Here is a 13,797-nt window from a genome sequence, read left to right as displayed (position 1 = left end):
ATCGCTACAAGGTAATGAAGCCTCGTTTCAAGAAAAGATAATGACGCCGTTTCAAGATATATATCGGTATGATTCAACAGAGAAAAAAATCAGCCAAGGGAGGAGTTAGTACTATTTTCAGTATTTCAATAGTAAATGAGAGAACTCTGGTTATCTATGTAAAAATTCTGACTTTGTATTGCTAAGAATTCATAGAGACTAATATTCATAGGCACTGAGTGTTTAACAAGATGATCAAAATGACTTTTACTTATGTTCAGTGATCATACTATTTTCAAGAACCTGCACCCCAGGTCCATATATTTGTCGACATCGGTCGTGAAATGAACCAACAAGCCGAGAAACCACTTCTTTGAAGAACATATTGGCAATCTGCAATAGAAACGTGAAGATTAATATAAACAATGTGTGTCAGTAGTTTTTTTTTCTAATGCAAGCAATGAGTGGATGATACTGCAACTTTTCATCCATAACTAATTGATAGAATACCATAATCTGACCAAATAATTGATAATTATAAGGTGACATTTTAATTTATGAAGATAGACAGATGCCTCATATCAAACCACCTTGAAAAGGTTAACCAAAAACTCATGCACATAGATATCAATAATGCCATCCTTCAAGTTTCCAAAACAAAAAGAGGAACTTTTTTTCAAATTACAGTGTTAAAACTACTGAAGAAGCTTACTTGTCGATAAAATGGTGACTGAAACTTGAAGTCCACCATAAAATAGAGGCTGCAACTTCCAGGAACGGGTCCAGGGGAAAATTCCCAGACATTAATCAAATGTTCAAAAAGAGTGGTTTGGGATGAAGTCGTCTGCAACAAAACAAAAATAATAGATGTTTTATAATAATAATAAAAAAACTTAATTGGTGCATAACTTACTGGAAGGAAAACACTAATGATAACCTAAAGATGGAACTGTTGACTTAATCTGTCTCAGTTCGATTATATTCATTCTTAATGATCAAGAGATCGATATTGAGTTTGTGTCTCTTATTCTCGCATTGACATATTGCCAAACCATAGTTTGTAATGCAGGTAACTCTGATTTGGTTTATCCCAATTGAAAAACTATAAGTCCAGGGAAAGAGATGGACTGAATACTGGAAGGAGGAATACTATTCAAACATAGAGTTGATTAAACAAGACACAAACGTATAAAACAGACTATCAGACTTCGATAATCCTACATCTACTTCCATAAGATCATGGGTAAACAATAAAAGCCTAAAAGCCAAATGAGAACTGTCTGATGGGTCATGTGAGGCTCCATCACACTCATCAAACTTCTGAACAAATATTAGAAGTTGGATTAACACTATTAACCATTTCTAACAAGACACCTTCAACCATTTTCTAACAATGTATATGATACAAAGGTTCAGCGCCATCACTTTCAGGCTGCTTGCTAATGTCAATCGGGAAATATGAAATAGTATCAAATATCAAGTACATTTTTCAAACAAACATTAGATGCACACAGACACAGTCATATTAATAAGCTAACAAAACTAATCTCCAGTCATAACAACTGTTCCTACTTATCTCAAGTTTTGACATTCATAGTATTAAAACACCGCACAACATCTATGTAAATTCAATCGGTTCCATAATCTGTAAACAACCACAACCAATATATCTACCCTAACCCCAATGCAATATTAACACTTCAGTCCCAAGAATCTTTATGGAGAAGCCATGTCCTAATTTTAAGCATATGATGAAATGCTAAGTTGATATTAATAACAAAAGGGCATAAAATGTCAAATTTGGAAACATATACTCCAGCCACCTAACAAAACAAGGAAAAAACGAAATATGAACATATGGATGCAAAACATGGATATTCACCTTAATGGATTTTGGTTTGTTTAGCTCCACATGCGATGTATAACTTTCGACAAGAAATTTAAAGCCAATTTCTAACTCTGCGTCAAAACTCCCATCAGGGTTCTGGCAAATAATCTGTGACCGCTGACACCAAGGAAGAAAATCTTCATACATGTCGACGGCAGCAACCACATTGAACAATTGCTCAGGTGAATATCTAACATTTAAAATATGAATCAGCATAGTCCACATTTCTTCAATAAATCAAAAACCAATCCAAATTCATCAAATAAATCACATTGACTGATCATTATATACAGTTCAACATATAGGAGTAAATTCTTTCATACTATTAGAATAGTTAAATAATTCTATTAACAGCCATTTTCTCATCATAAAATATTTCAACCAAGATCGCATAATCCATCCCCAATTCAAAAACTACACCATTTCCATGCATTGATGCAAAAGCGCAGAATTCTTCAACATGATTTCCACAAAATGATCAAAACAGAAACTCAAAATAAAATAAAAAGCTGGATTAATGAAACATTACCCCAAAACACGCTTTTCATGGTGCACTTTAGATAGCATACCACCCTCTTCGCCATCACCGCATCCCAAAAACCCTCTCTTTTGGTGAACAAAATTACTAATATGCGATGAATTTGCAGAGCCTAGGAAACCGCAATTCCCGTAACGCATGTTTTCCACTGGAGAAAATGCATTGTTCCCGGCGATATTACTCGACGGCCGAATCTGGCTGCAGCTAGGAAAATCTCTCGTGCGCCGCCGCAATGGATTCCGGAGGGCTGCAAAACGCGCCAGAGCCCTCGGTGCGGAATTGAACGGAGGCATTTGAAGCAAAAACAATTAGGATTTCAACTGTTGTGCGATTGAATCCTATCGAAGTTGCCAATTTGGGGCAAAAATTAGGGCTAATTTGAAAATTTTAAGTTGAGTTTTTCTTTAGAAAGATTGTGGTCTTGTATCCCAATGTATTGTTTAGAAGTAATACAACTAACAATAAAATTAAGTTTTTCCCAGAAATAAGGTTTTTTTCCGAACGGTGGAATATGTGCATAGATTTAAATAATTAATACTCCCTCCGTCCGCGAATAGGAGTCCCGTTTTTCCATTTTAGTCTGTCCGCGAATAGGAGTCCCAGTTCACTTTTACCTTAAATGGTAATGGGGTCCCACCTTCCACTAACTCATTCCACTCACATTTCATTTAAAACTAATATATACAAGTGGGACCTCTATTCTACTAACTTTCTTTCACCCATTTTTCTTTGTTAAAACTCTCTGAATTTCTGTCCCACATCGACTTGGTGATGATCCAATCTAATCTATATAAGTGTGGATAACCCTCCCTCTTATGAGACCTTTTAAGGGGTGAGTGGCCCATTTCTAATATGGTATCAGAGCGGGCCCAAGTCGATGATGGTTTTCTCTTTATCTCTTATCTACCTCACGAGTGGAAGACCGATGTCCTTTCCGGCCCACATCGATGATGGTTCTCTTATCTCTAGCATTGCCTACCCACGTGATGGAAGACCGATGTCCTTTCCGGCCCACACGTGAGGGGGCGTGTTAAAACTCTCTAAATTGCCCACATCGATGATGGTTCTCTTATCTCTAGCATTGCCTACCCACGTGATGGAAGACCGATGTCCTTTCCGGCCCACACGTGAGGGCGTGTTAAAACTCTCTAAATTCTGTCCCACATCGACTTGGTGATGATCCAATCTAATCTATATAAGTGTGGATAACCCTCCCCCTTATGAGGCCTTTTAAGGGGGTGAGTGACCCATTTCTAATACTTAACATTTCTTAAAACCCGTCCATCCTCAAATGGGACTCCTAATGGCGGACGGAGGGAGTATATGATAGTGTTATTTTATAACGGAAAATTTAACGGTTCCGTTAAATAATGATTGAAATATATCGAATATAAAAGTACAAAAACTTATTAAAACGAAAAAATTGTATAAGGATCTATTGAAATAAACAATCAAAGTACAATGATTTGCCTTATTTATTCAGTGATAGTAGTTGTAATGGATGCATATATGAATATCTGATATTTAGAATCAGTTACATTAGGAATATATGATTTCAGACGAGATTCAGCATTTTTGAACCAGAAACAGTAAGAAGCATTTTTGGATTTGAACTGAAGAAAAAAAAGAAACAATACTCCCAAATCAAAAGGGGAATTTATCTATGGTCAATTTTGGAACAAATCCAAAAATTTATATTTGTATGGTATAACCATATACGGATATTCGAACCGTAATTGAAGATTGAAAACTCGTTTAGAATCGGTTACATTAGCAGTACTTATATAGTTACATACCAAAACCAACTTACTAATTTTAGCGTTTCAGTTTTAGTTCTAATATTTATGAAATAGTAAATCCAACTGAAGTTTGAAAACTCGTTTAGAATCGATTTACAATTAAGTCAGAAATATCCATCTATACTCAGAAACCATCAATCAGTTTTTATGTTTTTCCCTCCAACAAACCATGCATCGACATGACAAGATATCACTTAAGGTTGAGACCTAGTTTAAAATCGATCACGTCTTTCCCTCAAACAAGCGATGCATCGACATGGCAAGATGTCACCGAAGGTTGAAAGCTCGTTTAGAATCGACTATATTAACATGTCCAACTGCACACAACTTGATTTGAATGAATTCTTCAATACAACTATCTTACACCAATCTAAGGCCGAGAAAGAAGCTTACAATAAAACAATACGAAAAAATTCGGAGTTCTAACAATAACGAACAAAAATCTGGGACCAGTTCGTCACTTCTTTGAGGATTATTTCCCTCTAAACCAACTAAGGGATAGGTGCAGTCTCACACTTCTTCTAGAGCTTACAAAAATTATTTACAGAACTTGTGCAGGATTACACGACGACGATATCATTCTCCACATGTCAACTCTTCTTTCATGGAGTTAGAATCAAAATACTGGATCTCTGGTTTTGGCATTAGGGATCTTGGTTTATCTAAACTACATCAGCATTCTAGTCTTCGAGAGGTTTATGTGGATTGTGGGCCTTCGAGAACGTTGCCAGCTCTAATTGTATTGTCGTTGGGAACAACCTGAGTAAATGAGTTGGAAGGTTGTATAAGATGACAATGCCAGCAGTAAATGAGTGAGTGTGTATTATAGAGAGGATATGAGAAGAGGTATTTACTTGATCATTGCTTCCCGTTGTGTTCATTTCGTCTATCTTGGCAGAATTATCTTCTGCAGCAGCTTCATCGTTGAAGTTCTGATCAGTCATCTCTGTTTAGAAAGAAAAGAGTATGTTAAAGAAAGATTCGGTTGTTTTAGGAACTCATATATGCCTAATGAATCATGGAAATGCATACCGAAACATGTTCAAAATGGGATGGGAAATACATATATTATTACCATTATAATCTTCGCGTGGAGGTGACATGTTGCTTTTGTGTGTTGTTGCTAAAGGAGCTTTAGCAGAAGATGGACACCTTTTAGTTGTCTGTATTTTTGAGTTCCGGTAGCGCTGGATCCAGGGATTTGACAATGGAACTTTATACTCCTCTCCTTGGTCGTGTTCTGATTCGTCCTTTTGGAAGTCGACTTTGGACCAAAATCCATCACGAAGAACCTTAAACTACAATAACAAAACAATAACTCTTAGATTTGGTTCTGAAAACATACACATGAAACATTTAGTACTTGATGGACAAAGATGAGCGAGGATATACCTGGCCAGAAGTTCGGGTGCACGTCTGCTTTTGCTTGAGAGGTTTTGATCGCGATGCAGAGCTCGTATGAGACTGCAAACCAAACATCTCTATTGACTTGTATAGCTGGTTGATGAATGTTGATTCCATAGACTTGAGAAACAAGCAGTGTTTCTCGTCTGTCCATTCAGGCGCCATCACCTCTCTTTCCTGACATTGCAAGAACTGAATTGATTAAACTAAAACCCGGAAATCTTATACTGCAGGAACCAACATATGCTTTAGCGTATATCAACGAACAATCATCAACGTATGAGGGTAAAGACGAATGCTATTAATACTCCATCTCATCAAGCAAATATTAGCCCTTTCCTTACTGAAAACAACAAATTGCAGCTCACATTTGATCATACCATCCTTTAATGACAAATCACAACTGTTCAAACACGATAATCCTTCAGCACAATGGAATGTTGGAAAAGAAATTAAAACACTCAAGCTAATTCACTCTGCTATTCAGATTAATCCCTTTCTTCTCAACACAGCCAACCAAATCTTCAAAATTGAATTACTTTCATAAATCAGCTGTGTATATCATTTGATTTCATATTACTCCATAAAAAATCGAAAATGATACCTCTTCGCATCATCTCATCAACAACCTAAAAAATTAAGCAGGAATTGATAAAAATTCCCCTATTAAGATCAACACAGTATACAATTTCTCGTGTTCCGATTGAACGACTATCAGATATCTTAAACAGCTCAACAATTTTGCAGAAATCCAGCTCAATTATCATAAAATCATCAAAAAAACAAATATCCACCACAACTACTCCATCTCTTGCCAACTAGAAGCGATTTACCACAAATTTAGAAGTCTCTTCCTGCTCGACAGAATTTCTCGAGGAAAACTCAGATGAATCCATACAATTTCTCCTATGTCTTCGTCCAAAACCTCAAATCCACAGCCAAAAAATTTAGAATTTTCAGTGAATTTACAGAATAGATTTTGCTGGCGTTGATATTTGTTGCAGTTATACATTCTCGAGCGGTGTGGCAATAGCAAAAAGTTCGTGCCACGTGTTCCACTTTACACGTGTCAACCTAGCAAAATGTCCTGTGAAGCAATGCGATATTTTTCTGTATTTTTGAATAAAATAATTTAAAATTTAAATTTATTAATTTTTTCCAACCCTAAAAACAGAAAATTAAAGTATAATTTTCTTGAGATAAATTATGAATATATGAATTTATCATAGTATATTGGGCTGATCTATTTAATTAAGCTTATGTATAGTAGTCCAAAATAAGCAAAATAAAAAGACACTTTTCTAAAGAAAAAGGAAACATTTACTTTATCGGTTTATTGAGTGGTTATTATACTATAGAAGTAGTGCTACCTATTTAAAAATAATCAAATACTATTATTCTCTCTCACAATAAAAGTCATATTTTGTTATTTTGGTCAATCCCATAACAAGAGTTACATTTCATTTTTTTCACAAATGATAAGTAGGTCTCACGTTCTACTATCTCAAGGTCTCACATTCTACTAACTCACTTCACTCATATTTTACTATAAAATCAATATAAAAAATGAGTCATATATTCCACTAATTTTTTCAATCAATTATTTTTTATATTTCTTAAAACTCGTGCTTATAATAAGAGTTATTATTATTGTGGGATCGAGGTGGTATAAAAACTTAGAAAAAAGGAATCAAGTACGTTGATATTTAATCTTTATACTATAATAATGTCAAACAATAGATCAAACAAACACGACAAATATCTTTGGATAAAATTAAAATCAAACACTACCATACAAAATTGTGATATTTTGCATCAACGCATACGTGTCCTTAAACAAGCCCCAAGCTTCAAAAAGTATAGTTTTTAACTTTTGCAAAATCTTTAAATAAATAATTTTAATGCATATAGATAAAAGGTATTAATGTATATATAATTCTAAAACTAGAATAGATTAACCAAGAAATACCAAAAATAATGTGTGCGCCAAAGTCGACTCTGTGTGCATCTTCATAAAATAAGTCATGTATTTGCTGTCAAAGAAAATATCTGTTTATAAAATACAATTGTGTGACATCATGTAAGATATTTTTTGGGATTTGAATGCCTGTAACAATATCCAATTAGTCTATTTTATTCAACAAAATATCTAATTGTCTGCTGACATCCAAAAAACATCTCTTTTTCTATAAACAACTTGTTCTAACAGATCAAACTCAATGAATAAACATTACTTTAATAATTTAATTTTAATATTTAAATAAATAGTTTCATAATTTATTAACCATATATTTATATCTCATAGTATATGATAGATCAACCCACTACAGACCTACCATTTACTATTTCATAGCTACTTTATGAGTAAGATATCTCACTAAGTAGAAATTTATAAATAATGTGTTTTATTAAACATTTAAATAAAAGACAGATGCAGCACCAAATTCGTATACATAATTGCACAAACAATTTATCATTTACAAATGTTATTTCTGCAGATATTAACATTACCCCACCAAAATAGAAACCACAGAATTGAGCAGAAAAATCCAAAAATGCCCAAAATTGTTATCCATATGCTTCTGTTTCATAGTGATTTTTAGCTCTCTTCATATACAGAAAAAATTGGCCGAAACAACACGAGCCATCGGATTAAGCTCGAACAACGTCAAGTTTGTGGCCGTGGTTCGTCCTCAGCTATCACCGAGTCTTCTAGCCCTACGTGACCTGCATTCGGAGTCAAGAATCATGCATTCGCCTTTCTCAGTCAAGTAGAAAATATGATGCATCATTGTTTATGGTCGAATCATCGAAGATTTAACATACCGAATAATGAGACCAAAGATGGAGGTCTTGAAGATGGACTCGAGCTCACATCTATACCTGTATAATAGAGTTTAGTTACGTGCTATCCATCACGAAATGACGAGAGCTTTGATTTGGTATGGTGCACATTACTCGAGCCATGCAATCGCTCAATTCCATGAGACGAGCAATCATAAGTAACGGTTAACCATCAAACACGTTGATAACACAAAAGCATACTATATTGTTTGAAACATACATTAATCTGAGGGATCATAGTGAAGGACGATACCTGCGGTCCCAGCTGATTTGAGAAGATCTGATTTCTTGAAAGTGTATCCGATGAAATTAGCATCTTTAGATGTTAACATCTGATCATTGAAGAATGCAAGAAAATTGACACGTCAGTAATCAACGAAAAAAACATTTTTGTTTCTAGTTCAATATGCTCAACTAAATGAGCCTAACATTTGATCCAATTTTGCAATCTTCTTCACAAGATTAATTCGAGTTTCAGAAAAGATGTGAAATAACGAGATTACCTTCCTCCACGGTCCTACTCTTGGTGTGCTAGATGGTGGATTTTCACCCTGAGAAAGAGAGGCAAAAACGTTAGCGAAAATCTATCAAACGCCACACAATGGTAACACTATATAGTCGTCTTCAGTTATAAGGGAGAGCGAATATAAGAGGAGGAAAAGAAGTATGGTACATAGCAAATCTCTTTTGTTAATACTCACTTCTTCAAACTTTTCGAAATTCTGTGTATCCAAATCTCCATTCACGACAGGTTTGTAGGCGGCTTCCATTTCATAGAGGCCGTCCCATTTAACTCCTCTAAACCACGGATGTCCCTGAAATAAAACATAAACTCAAAAAATCACCAAACTAACGAATAGGAAGAAAATCAGCCCTCTACCGACACTTGAACTCACTGATGTTCGAGCTATAGTAATTGGAAATGCAATTACACTTGAGATGAAATTACCAAATACATTCTCAAATGAAACATTTTACATACCTTTATTTCATCCACGCCGCCTCTGGTCCCTAATCTTTTCTCAACATCACATAACAAACGACAGATAAGATCCCTCGCCTCATCCAAGATTTTTGGTTCTTCGGGAAACTTCAAGCATGTTCTCCAATTGATTATCTGATACAAAGGAAAGAGAGTTCAATGATGAAAGAATCTTATGTCAGAAAAGCTTCAACAAACGATGACTAAATAATTATGCAAATAAGAGACCAGCATTCATGGGAAAGGTTAGCGAATAAATTTCAAGATTGCATTATTTGAGAGTCGACTGAGGCTGTGTACCTTTCGACATGTCATTCTGGGATCATCGGAACAAAATGGAGGATAACCGATAAGCATTTCATACATTATGGCCCCTAAAGACCACCAGTCGCACTCCATTCCATATCCTTTCTTCAGTAAGACCTCAGGCGCCATATAATCGAGAGTTCCAACGGTAGAGTAGGCCTACAAGCAAGATTGTTGCGTGCAAAACAGCTTTAAATGTTGTAGATAGAATAGAAAAGCGAAAACGAGAGCAGATTTATATTGCAACTAAAGGAAAGGGAAAATGTACCAAGGCACGACGGTTCCGTTTCCATTGTAGCAACTGCTCCTTTGCCATTAACCAAGGAGCAGTTAACTCATCAGCATTCCCTTCACCATCGGTTTTAGAATCTTGAGACAAAAAGTCGTCATCTTCCAACAATATCGACGAGTATTTCTCCAGCGTCTTACACAAGCCGAAATCAGAAAGCTTTAAATGCCCGTTTTTGTCCAATATGAGGTTATCCGGTTTGATATCCCTAGAGATTGCAAATTAAAACAATTTCATATTCAATGGACGGATAACCCAAAGTTGCTAAGACACAGAAGGATGAGTGTATATCCACCTATGTACATAGCCATGCTGGTGGATCGAGCTGATAGCTAGAATACTTTCCGCCATGTAAAAGCGGGCAACGTCTTCGGAGAGGGTGTCCTCCCTCATCAATAAAGTCATGATATCACCACCAGGTAAATACTCCATGATGAGGTACAAAAAATCGGAATCTTGGAAGGAATAAAAGAGCTTCACTATGCAACGGCTATCAACCTCGACCATCAAATTCCTCTCGGAACGAACATGCTCAACCTATAAGGAATCAACTCATCTGGTGAGTGTCATCCCAGTCTGGTCAGACAAAGTACACAGCAATATCTTTTATATGACTTTCATTTCCTATTTCTATCTTCTCACCTGCCCACGGCTAAGCATATCCGACTTCTTCAATTTCTTCATGGCGTATATTTCTCCTGTACCTTTAGCTCGACATAGTCTAACCTGCATCACTTAACTTGAGTCACGTATGAATCATAATAAGCTAAGAGCCAAAGACATAATACCGTAGCATATCATTGACAACTCGGCCTTGTCTCATTTAGTAGGAAGTAAAGCAAAACCAACACATTCATCCTCTATCGTACATTCCTACTCAAAAATTTTTTAAGCAAAATCGAGCATATAGATCATCAGAAGCCAAAGGGGCAGCAGTTCCGTCCATTTCACAAAGACAAATGTCATATATGCCATTAATCAAGTGGCTCTTTGGAACACCGATCTCATGATTAGCTGTCGAGGTAAGCTAGTCGACTGTGAAGTCTACTCTAGCTTAGCTTTGGGAAGTGATTAACTGATTATAATGAACTCTTCTAAGTGATGAATCGAAAACTGCAATAACCTAATTGATGGTGTGTCGAGTAGGTAAATAAAAGGCTATAACCAGACATTTAACCAGGCAGAGATAGAGGTAATAATAACATAACGAAGAAGAAGAAGCCTTCAAGTTGTTTGATCTGTAGTAAAACTCTCAAGATTCTTCTGCAAATCACCTCTTTCCACTAACAAAGAACTAGATTATACAAATGCAAGTGCAGTATGTGAAATCCTATGCTGCAAATAAAGCATTTCTGTGGTGGAATAAAACCGGCATACCTCACCAAATGCTCCTTTACCAATAATAGTCAATTGCTCAAAATCATCAATCCCTACTTTGTGCCTCTGCAATCTCATATACTCAGTCTCCCTCTTCTCCAAATTCCTCAACAGCATCTCCTCCTCCTCACTCGACACCTGAGCCTCCTGCGCCCTCCGCTGCAACGTCCTCCTCCTAAAAAACCCCCCAAATTAAATACTCAAAAATGCAAAACAAACATAAATCCCCAACAAAATGTACATGGATTCACTTGATTCAATCACATTTCAAGAATCACTACTATAATTCGTTCAAATCAAGTCAAATCCAATCCCATCAACAACCCTTCAAAGAGCAACTACAAATTCATCAAATCAAATAAAAAAGCACCAAGATTTCACCTTTCACATCTCAAGAATCTTTACTACAATTCGATCAAATCAAATCATATCCAATCAACAACCCTTCAAAGAACAACTACAAATTCATCAAATCAAATAAAAAGCATCAAGTTTCACTTTCACATTACAAGAATTTCTACTCCAATTCGATCAAATCAAGTCAAATCCAATCAACAACCCTTCAATAAACAACTAAAAGCCATCAAATGAAATCCAAAAAGCATCAAGATTTCACCTTTCCATACGATCTTGCAACCCCTGCAAGTAATTCTTGTAGTGATTCTCAATAATCTGCTTCGCCGCCGCCGCCTTCTGCCTCGTCACCGGCGAAGAAACCGCCTCATCGGGCTCCAACCCAAAGGCCCGATGGGCCCGCAGCTTCATCTGCGGGCTCTCCATTCCCACCGCCCCGCTCCCTTCTCCCCCGCCGCCGCCGCCCTCCATCAGCAAAAACCCAGATCAAGAACGGCAGCTACTGCAGCAAAAGGAGACGAGGAGTGGAAGCTTCCTCAATAAAGGCGCAAACTTTGATGTGAATTCGGACTGTTTTAACCGTTTGCAGTGAGAATTACGTGGTGAAATGTGAAAAGTGAAAAGTGGGAAAGCGAAGTACCTGAAACAGGGAGCAGGAAAAGATAAAATGGAACTAGAGCTTCTCGCAGCTCTTTTCCTTTTCGTGTTGGGAATTTCGATGTGGGATCGATCAATCAGAAATGGTTAAAAAATCGGTGGTGGGGTGTGTGTGTTTATTGGATTTTGGAGTGGCAAGCTGTGAGCAAGCAGATGATTAGCTGTAATTTGTTTGGATTTTGAGTTAATCTATCTTGAATTGGAGATGTGGCAATGTGAATTTTTCAGGGGAAGATTGATTTTGTTAACTGTTGATTAAGGTTTGGATTTTTCTCTCTTTTTGATGTACAGTTTTGGAAAGCTAGGAAACGGAGTGTTGTGTCATAGTAAACTGTTTTCTGAGTGTTTAAAATTTGTGGGTTGGATTTTATAATTCATTTAGATCATGGAGGAAATATATTTTCTTTAATTTTTTAATGGATAAATAAATATAAATTTAATAGTCATCTTACGGTGGATTACAATTCGAGACCTTTTGGTGTTAGACATTACTTCTCTAGTGCTTCGATAAAGCGCACTCACACACATTAAAATTTCTTACTTTCATTTTTGGAAAATTGCTAAGAGAGAGTGTGTCAAACCAGACTCGGATTTGGATTTGACTCTCGCTCGATAATGAGGAGAATGGGTGGTCTATGGGGGGGGAGGAGGTAGAGGTCAAGTGGGGGAGGAGGTAGGGGTGATTAGGCCGATGAGGGTACTATAGAAAACTTCCATCCGTTCCATGTTAATAAATGCATTTTTTTTCGCTATGGAGTTTAGAAATAGTATGTTAAGTGAATAGTGAATAAAGTAAGAGAAAATAAAATCAAAGAAATTAAGAGAGAATAAAGTAAAATGGATGATTAGTTTTTGGCAAAAACAGAAATGACTTAATTATGTTGAAACTTTCTAAAATAGAAAAATGACTTAACATGGAACGGCTGGAGTGCATATTGTTTATTACTTTTTTATTAAGTATTACTACATCCGTCCCCCAAAACTTTCTAATGGAAATAAGTTGAAAAAGTTGGTGGGACTTTTTAAAGTAAGTTTTATAATAAAATGTGAGTAGGAATGAGTTAGTGGAATATGGACTACAAAAATGGTAAAAGTGAAATGTATCTGGAGTGCATATTAAGTTTATTACTTTTTTATCCTAAGTATTATATTTTGTTTCATATTTAATGTTTTGTTAAAACTTAACTGTCAATTGCGTTTTTTACTTGATTTATAAGTTAAAATATACTCCCCCGTCCCATTCAAGATGGCCACATTCTTGAGTGTCACGGGATTTTAGGAAGTGCTGTTAGATGGAATAAAGTAGAGAGAAAAAAAAGTAGTTGAATATTTTAATGAGGAAAGAGGAGGTTATTTCCAAAATTGAAAAGTGATCATCTT

General features: G+C 36.0%; 3 protein-coding genes across 7 annotated transcripts; all 3 read right to left on the bottom strand.

Annotated features, from left to right (window-relative positions):
• Positions 1 to 25: 25 nt before the first annotated feature.
• LOC125215106 (coenzyme Q-binding protein COQ10 homolog, mitochondrial-like) lies at positions 26 to 2,871 on the bottom strand. 2 transcript variants are annotated; one of them, XM_048116423.1, is made up of 4 exons: positions 2,397 to 2,871; positions 1,862 to 2,057; positions 692 to 823; positions 26 to 372 (listed from the first exon to the last, which is right to left on the bottom strand). In XM_048116423.1, the coding sequence occupies exons 1-4, from the start codon at positions 2,696 to 2,698 to the stop codon at positions 247 to 249; spliced, it is 756 nt and encodes a 251-aa protein (XP_047972380.1). In that variant the 5' UTR covers positions 2,699 to 2,871; the 3' UTR covers positions 26 to 246. The 2 variants fall into 2 exon arrangements, with proteins under 2 accessions (XP_047972380.1, XP_047972389.1); XM_048116432.1 differs by lacking the exon at positions 692 to 823.
• Positions 2,872 to 4,508: 1,637 nt separating this feature from the next.
• On the bottom strand, positions 4,509 to 6,568 carry LOC125209830 (cold-regulated protein 27-like). 2 transcript variants are annotated; one of them, XM_048109411.1, is made up of 5 exons: positions 6,442 to 6,568; positions 5,597 to 5,785; positions 5,280 to 5,502; positions 5,059 to 5,150; positions 4,509 to 4,963 (listed from the first exon to the last, which is right to left on the bottom strand). In XM_048109411.1, exons 1-5 carry the CDS (start codon positions 6,502 to 6,504, stop codon positions 4,901 to 4,903), a joined length of 630 nt encoding a protein of 209 aa, XP_047965368.1. In that variant the 5' UTR covers positions 6,505 to 6,568; the 3' UTR covers positions 4,509 to 4,900. The 2 variants fall into 2 exon arrangements, with proteins under 2 accessions (XP_047965368.1, XP_047965376.1); XM_048109419.1 differs by having other exon boundaries at positions 6,445 to 6,568.
• Positions 6,569 to 8,040: 1,472 nt separating this feature from the next.
• Positions 8,041 to 12,729, bottom strand: LOC125201277 (serine/threonine-protein kinase tricornered-like). Of its 3 annotated transcripts, none has more exons than XM_048099320.1 (13): positions 12,401 to 12,729; positions 12,023 to 12,330; positions 11,407 to 11,581; positions 10,672 to 10,755; positions 10,325 to 10,566; positions 10,009 to 10,237; positions 9,735 to 9,899; positions 9,435 to 9,569; positions 9,154 to 9,267; positions 8,956 to 9,003; positions 8,706 to 8,784; positions 8,435 to 8,491; positions 8,041 to 8,335 (listed from the first exon to the last, which is right to left on the bottom strand). In XM_048099320.1, the coding sequence occupies exons 2-13, from the start codon at positions 12,229 to 12,231 to the stop codon at positions 8,277 to 8,279; spliced, it is 1,596 nt and encodes a 531-aa protein (XP_047955277.1). In that variant the 5' UTR covers positions 12,232 to 12,330; positions 12,401 to 12,729; the 3' UTR covers positions 8,041 to 8,276. The 3 variants fall into 3 exon arrangements, with proteins under 3 accessions (XP_047955277.1, XP_047955278.1, XP_047955279.1); XM_048099321.1 differs by having other exon boundaries at positions 12,023 to 12,262; XM_048099322.1 differs by having other exon boundaries at positions 12,023 to 12,259.
• Positions 12,730 to 13,797: the final 1,068 nt, after the last annotated feature.

Source organism: Salvia hispanica, chromosome 1 (assembly GCF_023119035.1).
Source record: "Salvia hispanica cultivar TCC Black 2014 chromosome 1, UniMelb_Shisp_WGS_1.0, whole genome shotgun sequence".
NCBI lineage: Eukaryota > Viridiplantae > Streptophyta > Magnoliopsida > Lamiales > Lamiaceae > Salvia > Salvia hispanica.
The sequence above is the reverse complement of the archived record's forward strand: the minus strand, read 5'-3'. Positions and strand labels throughout refer to the sequence as shown.